The following is an 8,222-nucleotide window of genomic DNA, read 5'->3' on the forward strand; positions in this document are numbered from 1 at the left end:
GCTCGTTATGATATTAATATGACATTACTTTTGAACAACCACAAGACTCTAGAATAATAAAGTACAAGGGTCACATGGTAATATGTGAAAGTGAAAGGTAATAAAGTCAAAAAGTAGTAACGAATTGAAGACTCTTCCAACATGCTTCAACCAACAATCTTTTGAATCCCTCCAAAAACACATCAATATAATATGTAAATTGTAAAACATTAAATACCCATTTCAGTGTTCAATAATATTAATGTTACCCAACAATAAAGATTATGAATAAAGCAGGATCATTATTATTTGCTTCCGGTCGCAAATTTGTTTGTGCCATTGTTTACTTTGTACTTCTGTTTTCAAATTTTGCAGATGCAGCAGGAGGTTTTGATTCTTTACTGCAGCAGTTGCCGGAATTGGGGGTTTTTATGAAGGTTTTCGAGTCAAGAATTGAGTTGAATGTTAAGGATTACGGTGCGAAAGGGGACGGAATTGGTGATGATACAAAGGTGATTAATTGATTAAGGTTTAATGTAACAGTGGTTTTTGTTCACAAGGTGTTTGTTGAAATGCCAAAGAGAGTTTTTATAATATGTTAAAAAAGGCTCATGGCTTGCTTGATTTTGGTTCGGTTGTAAACGAGCTGAGCCCGAGTTAAGGTGTGACTGAGTGATCCGATCTATCTGGCTCGTTGGCTTGTTTGTTGGACAGGTTTAAGTTAAAGCTCAAATTTTGATACTTATAAGTTATTAATTATGATATGATCCAAATAGCATTACAGAAGCATAAGTTAATGTTTTTTTAGAATTGTTGATATTTTTCTTTTGATGCAAATCGGTGATTTTATGAACCTTTTAATGTGTATTTGAACAATTGTAGCTTATTAAATAGTTTTGTTACTTTATTAAACTTATTTTATGAGTTGTGCAGTTTGTTAATACATATTGAATCTATTTATAGATTTTGACTATTAAAATTCGTTAAAATAAACAAGCTGACTCGAGCTAAAAATTTTCAGCCTGGTAAGATAAACGAGCTGAGCAGAGCTGGCTCGTTTAATAAGGTCTCCATGAAGAAGACAATTGTTTGCACCCTCTGCTTTCGTATGCATCTGTTCTATAAAGGAATTAATGTGTTAACAGTGCCATGTTTCCTTTAGGTTTTCATGGATGTTTGGGACATTGCGTGTTCTTCAAAGGTAGAATCAAGAATCATAATCCCTGAGGAAAGTTATTTTCTTGTTAAACCGATCAGTCTTGGAGGACCTTGCCACTCAAAAGTAACTTTAACGGTATTAAAAACATCAATAAATTTATATATTATTCTTCCACAGCACACACTTGTCTTTTATTCAAATTCTTGTTTTCCTTCTGCAATTCTGCATAGATTGCAGGTTCCATTGTTGCTCCAAGTAATCCTGATGTTTGGGACGGTAAAGATACACGTAAGTGGCTATATTTTCATAATGTGCATCACCTAACAGTTGAAGGAGGTGGAACCATTGATGGAATGGGCCAAGAATGGTGGGCCACATCTTGCAAGACTGACCCAAAAAATGTATATTGTTGCATACATACATATTCATTGATCATTATATTATTTCTATCTTATTATTAATATTTGTTTTTGTAACCTTTTTACAGCCTTGCAGACACGCTCCAACGGTCAGTACTGCTGGATTTGCTATTATGTCGAAAAGATGATAATGATTAGGTTATTATGCAGGCTATAACTTTTCATAGATGCAACAATTTGGTGGTCAAAAATCTTATGATTGTGAATGGTCAACAAATGCAAATGGCATTGACCACATGTGACACAGTTTCAGTGTCGCATCTGAGTGTTTTTGCTCCAGCTGGCAGCCCGAATACTGATGGTATCCACATAAGCGAGTCCACCGATGTTGAAGTCAAAGACACCACTGTTAGAACCGGTTGGTTATAATTTATATTGATTATAATTTTCTATGATCATTTTTTATTCAGTTATGCTATGAATATTGATCAGGTGATGACTGTATATCTATAGTCAGCAACTCATCAAAAGTTCAGATCAGGCGGATTGTTTGCGGTCCAGGTCATGGGATAAGGTAAAAACCATTAATGGAAAAAGTTTATTTGTAATGCTTGCAAACTTATTAGTTATTGTAATAATATTCTAGTACTGGAAACATATTCGTGATTAACTTCTTAGTTATTTACATAAAGTATCGGAAGCTTGGGAGAGTCGGGCACCTGTGATCAAGTGTACGATGTGAGTGTTCGAGGGGCGTTTCTGTCCAACACTGAAAATGGCCTCAGGATCAAAACATGGCAGGTACTATTCATATTAGATGATAATCAGTCGATTTGGCCTATTATTTTAACAGCTTATATGAGTCGAGTGATAACAAAAATTAGCTGAAAAGAAAACATATAAAAATGATTAAACTGGTTATTTATTCCTTTATTGATTATGTGCATCAGGGCGGTAGTGGTTTTGTACGCAACGTTACATTTGAGGATGTTTGGATGCAGAACGTATCGAATCCAATCATAATTGATCAATATTATTGTGATTCAACCAAGCCATGTCCAAACAAGGTATAATTTCATCTTCATTTATCTAAAGATGTGATTTATTAATAAAAGTTGGGATTTTTATAAAATTGCAGACTTGTGCTGTTAATGTGGAGAACATATCTTTTGTGAATATTAAAGGAACTTCAGCTACTAAGGAGGCAATAATATTTGCGTGCAGTGATGCTTCCCCTTGTGAAGGGGTATATTTGGAAGATGTTGAAATTGTATCAGCATATGGGGGTGTTACAACTTCATTTTGTTGGGAAGTCAAAGGGTCAACCTCAGGCTATGTATACCCCCCTGTTTGCTATTCTGATTGTAATAGCTTCATTAAGAAGAGTGTTTTACCTACCACTAATCTTCAAGCAATCTAATCAACATCTTTTAACTTGTATATTATATAGTGAAAGGTGTTTGTTGTCCCTGATCTGCTGAAGAAACACTAACCAGACCCCGGGCAGATTACTGGTAACCTGGGGGTTAGATAGATGTTTCCCACGAGGGGTTAGACCCTTGGAAGATGGTTCTTCTGATAACCTGCAAAACAGACACCGTGAGCTCGTCACTGAGAAGGGGGGGGGGGTTCCTCCTTGTGACCACCCTCCGGCGTGAGAATCAGACTAGATTGCTCTTTAAATATAAAAGTATATTAAGAGATTGCTAGAGCAGATATCAGGTATATATGATGATAATGTAGTAAGATATGATAAGATGAGATGGTCATACCATTTGTGGTATTTATAGCCGAAGGTAGGTTTCCAAAGAGGTATGGCCGGCTGCAACAGTGTTCCTGTTCCACCAACAGTAGCCTACGCACGTGCCCTGCTGGTAGTTGGTGGGTAGGTAGCGGCTGACAGCGATCAGGCCTGCTGTATACTATTCCTGTTCCACCAACTGACGGCTACGCACGTGGTATGGCAGTAGTTGGTGAGTAGGCAGCGGCTAATAGTGACATACAGTGCAGGAGCATGCTGCTCGCCATACTGTTGTCAATAAGCTGTCGTATCTTTAGTCAGATCTTTTTCCCATACCTCGTCAGGTACAGTACAGAAGATCTTCCTGTATCGTACGGACTGGCTTATTTGGGCGGGAGTATTCCCCCTCCCGCCCTTGTGCGGGATTGTTCCCGGCTTCGCTCATTCCTTCAGGTGACACTGAGTGATTGAGAGCTAAGTGCCTTGTGCGTGTAGCCTTGCTGCGCGGGTGGCCTTCCCTGATGGCTTGTATCCGAGGCTGCGGGAACAGGCGGAGTCCTTCACCATCGGGAGGCATTTCCTGCGGGACCAGCTTGCGTACTGCGCATAAGGACGTCACATCTCTGAGCATGGTTGGTCCTGCGGATCCAGTTGGTTTCTGCGCAGACGTCCCTCTTTTAGGTGAGTCTTGCGGGTCCAACTGGGCTTTGCTGGGACCTACCTCTTCAAGTCCCCCCAGTCCAATGTTCTTCTCATGAGTGTTTAATAAAGTGAGGTGAACTTTTGGACTTAAGCAGAGGGTTTTGAAAAGGGTTTTTCTAAGGTTTTCTATGGGGATTCTTCCCGCGGAAGTCCTTGTCACTTGCAGAAATGCCCGAGTTTCCTGCTTGGTCTTTGGGTATGATGCGGGTAGGCTGTAATCTCCTCGCACGTCAGGAGCGTTGAGTCCCACTTGTGTGGATTCTCCTTGAGGTTTTGGTGGTTTTGAACATAGTGATCAATTATGTTAAGACCACCAATTCCATCCTGGAGCTTCGAACAACGTAGTTCTCGACGTTCCCGCTATGCGGGGATGTTATTTCCGTTTCCGCAAGCATTGCCCAGAAGATCCTTCTTGGTTTCAATTCCCAGCGGAGTGCTAGGTATGTGAAGGGTTTTGCCTTAACACTGTACCAGCGCTCGTCTTACGGTTACTTTACTTCCAAGGTATTCCTGGCGTCAATTCCCTGCGGGTGCTAGGTATGTGAAGGGTTTTGCCTTTACACTGTACCCGCACCCGTCTTATAGTTACTTGGTTGCCGAGGAATATTTGGCTTCAATTCCCTGCGGGTGCTAGGTATGTGAAGGGTTTTGCCTTAACACTGTACCCGCATCCGTCTTACGGTTCCTTGTTCGCCAAGGTTTACTTGGCTTCAATTCCCTGCGGGTGCTAGGTATGTGAAGGGTTTTGCCTTTACACTGTACCCGCATCCGTCTTACGGTTACTTGTTTGCCAAGGTAAGGGGTATTTTCCCGCTTACTTTTTAATATTTTTAAATTTTGAATTTTGAAATTTGAAAGGTTGGTGGAAAGATAGGAACAGTCCAAACCTCTGAAACGTCGTGCGACAGTTTCTTCTGACTATGTCAGGACGTGCAGGAAGTTATGGTGACGTGACGTTATATGGTCATTCCAGACGCTTTTTCAGGCGCGTGGGCGCGATTTTTCGGGCGCGTGGCCGCGAAATTACTGGCACACGTCCTGTCAACAGCTGTTGCCAGTCTGCTTTTTGCCACGTGTCATAGTTTCATTGCACCTTCGATTTCTCTCTCCTCCGCATTAAATTCACCGCATTAATTGCGATTAGTATATAAAGGGGGAGAGGCCTCTTTGTAATCCACACTTTCACCTTTCTTCTTCTTCTTCTTAGTGATTTCCGGCAAATACTCCCCTTTTCAGGCAAGCATTTTCCCGAAATCACTTTCTTCTTTCTGCAAAATGTCTTCTCATGATGGTGAAGCTGTAGCCGACGATAGGAGTACTGCTGGCGAGTGCCAGTGTGCTCTACCTGTCGATCAGTACCAGTACATCGTCAGGAAGTTCATGCTTGAGTCTCTTGAGCCTGAGTTTCCTGAATCCCACCAGACTGTGTACGATGCCCCCAGTGGCAAGATCGGGGTATATGCTGCATTCTTTGTCTATGGGAACCTTAGGTTTCCTTTGACAAAGTTTATGTACCGTGTCCTGGAGAGGCACGGTGTGCATCTGACCGAGGTGCATCCGATGGCGATTGCCAAGGTCCGGCACTTCGAGTGGGTGTGCCGGATTCTTGGTATTGAGCCCTACGTGGATCGCCTGATGACCTTCTATACTTGGAGGTGCGTCCAGGGGTGGTACACCCTGACAACCCGTATTAAGGGTTTGAAGATCTGCGTGACCGAGCGCAGTCTCCGATCGTGGAAGCGGGAGTTCTTCTACATTTCTGCCCGCGCCATTCCCATTGCCATGAAGTTTAAGAAGGGGCAAGCGCTTCCGAGCCTTCACGCTTCCAGCTACCAGGAGGCGGAGTGGTTCGCGAAGATATCCCGGGTCCAATCTCCGGTTTACCGGTTTGCGGAGTCCGGGATGGTGATGCTGGGGATGAGCCGGGTATGGAAGAATGCGTCCCGGTTTCCCATCCTTCTCGAATACGGTTTGAACTCTATTCCTTATGGTATGTCTTGTCTTTCTTGCTGATATTAGTTTGTCTTCTAACTGTTTCTTTTCTTTCAGAGGGGAATGACTTGGAGTCGCTCCTGTACCCGCGGGAAGCTGACGGTCCCGTGCGGGTGGGCACTCGTGCTTTAGACGAGAATGAGTTGCCCATCCTGGAGCAAACGGCGGATCGGTTTGTGGAGGTCTATCCGCCGGGCCAAGAGATCCTGAGCCAGAGGCGGCCAGGTAAGGCGATATTCTATCCTCAACCCCTCAATGCTGTACCTGCTGCTGGATTTCCTTACATCCTGTCTTCTTCTGAGGAATCCGCAGATGGTCCTCCGCTGGTGCGGAAGAAGAAGGCTGCCGGAGGGAAAGGAAAGGAGAAGGTGGCCTCCACGGCTGATCCGGTGCTTCTATCTGACACCGAATCAGATAGTGAAGAGGTGGCGGGGAACCCCGGTGGTGAGAAGACCACTGCTCCGGAGGCTACGACTGTTACCTCCGGAGAACCAATGACGACGACGGTGACCGGCGTCAAGAGACCGGCCCCATCGGGCTTGTCCCCGCCCCTCCGTACGTTCAGGCTCAAGAAAACCCGTAAGTACAAACATTCTTTTTGTAGATTTATCATACTTCATAAATTTATTAACACTTATCTTCTTGTGCAGGCGTGGATGTTGACGCATTCCAGGGTGAAGTGCCGAGTAGTATCTCTCCGCCGATGACGGTAGGCTTGGTCAGCCTACCTGAGGCGTCGACCCAGGCGCCTGCGCCTGGTCCCGCTGGTTCAGTTGCTCACTCTGAGCCGACTGTTCCAGCCGAGTTTATGCCACCGCCGGCCGTGAGTGCGATTTTTACGTCGTCCTTCACCGAGCCGGCGGTTACGATTGCTGCGGATTCTGCGGCAGCGACTGCGGCGGCTGCCACCATGCCCCCGCCACCGGCACCGACGGCCGGCTCATCAGGTATGCATGGGAGTACTCGCCAATCCTTGCCACCTTCCCATCTGCCTGACCTTTTGGATGGGTTTCCTTTGGGTTCAGGTGATGGGTTCGGCGGCTATCGGCCTGTTATAGACCCTACAGGTGCGTAGGGTTCCTTTGGCCCTTTTTCACTTTAATTTTTATCATCTTTTCCTAACTGCTTTTTTGTTTTTTGCAGTGTCGGATTCCAATGAAGTGTATGTTCCGCGATGGAACATACGCCGAGGAACAACCCTTCGCACCCCTGTGGAGCGCGTGGAATGGGCTCGCCACGCTGCTCCCCATGGTGCGTTGGGGGAAGCCATGGCTAGCTACCAGGAGGGTAGGCTAACCAATGAGCTTCGGGTTCTCCAAGCCCGGATGCAGCCGCGCGTCGAGCTGCTTTGTCGTGAAAATGACAAGTTGAAAGCAGCTCGCGCAAAGGACGTATCTCAGGCGCGGGCTCTTCGGGAGGAGAACCAACGGTTGGCCGCAGCTGCTGCGGAGAAGGAGAAGGCCTTCAAGGCCCTCGAGGTTGAAGTTCAAGCGCGACTCGAGGCCCGCTCCAAGGCTGCCCAAGCTGTTAACGAACAGCTTCGGCTGGCTAAGGAGACTGCGAGGAACGCAACTGAGAGGGCCACCAAGGCTGAGGCCGTTGCTGAGCCTTTACGCGTGGAGAACGAGGAGCTCAAGGCCAAATTAGAGGCTCTCCAACGTGCTTATGATGCCTTGGCCATGGAAGATGCCAAGAAGCTCCAAGAGATCCTGGACCAGAGGGGCGTGCTTGACCACACCGAGCGGAAGCTTAAGGGCGTTGAAGAGGCTGCTGCAAAGGAAGTGCAACTTGCCAACCTCAATAAAAGCGAAGCCGAACGCGCCTGTACCCAAGCCCTGGTTGCCAAGGAATGGCTTCTTCGAGAAGCGTTGCCTCAGGTAAGCTTTCATGTCTTTACGCTTTCCTTTGTACATAGAATGATTTGTATATTTTCTTTTGTAGGTTGTGCATCGTGTCTTCTCAGAGACATCCTACGACGATGCGATGAGCGCAGCCCTCAACGCTTCTCACGAGGATGGGGAACGGGCTGGCTTCCTGCTTGGTCTAGGGTTCGTTGAGAAAGGCTTCCCGCCTTCCAACTTCCCTTTGTACAATGTTGATACTGAAGCCATATATGACCAAGCAGTAAACCAATATGCTGCCTTCCCGCATCCAGTGGTGGAGAAGGTGAACCAAGTAGCTGCTGCTGATGATGGGTTAGCTATCCTTAAAGCTTTCCTCGAACCGGCCCGTTCTTCTGATGGAGCGGGTCCAAGTGGAAGCGGCCCTGAGGCTTGATCCCGAAGATCCC

The 8,222-nt window shown here is 45.8% G+C and overlaps 1 protein-coding gene across 1 annotated transcript; it reads left to right on the plus strand.

The window, feature by feature from the left end:
* Positions 1–263: 263 nt before the first annotated feature.
* LOC143598538 (putative polygalacturonase At1g80170) lies at positions 264–2,963 on the plus strand. Its single transcript, XM_077076733.1, has 9 exons — positions 264–491; positions 1,142–1,273; positions 1,369–1,539; positions 1,626–1,646; positions 1,708–1,915; positions 1,990–2,071; positions 2,190–2,298; positions 2,448–2,564; positions 2,636–2,963. Exons 1-9 carry the CDS (start codon positions 264–266, stop codon positions 2,915–2,917), a joined length of 1,350 nt encoding a protein of 449 aa, XP_076932848.1. The 3' UTR covers positions 2,918–2,963.
* Positions 2,964–8,222: the final 5,259 nt, after the last annotated feature.

The sequence above is a fragment of the Bidens hawaiensis genome, unplaced genomic scaffold, assembly GCF_021521415.1.
Source record: "Bidens hawaiensis isolate Kalapana, Puna unplaced genomic scaffold, B.hawaiensis_p1.1 tig00050483_1, whole genome shotgun sequence".
Lineage (NCBI taxonomy): Eukaryota > Viridiplantae > Streptophyta > Magnoliopsida > Asterales > Asteraceae > Bidens > Bidens hawaiensis.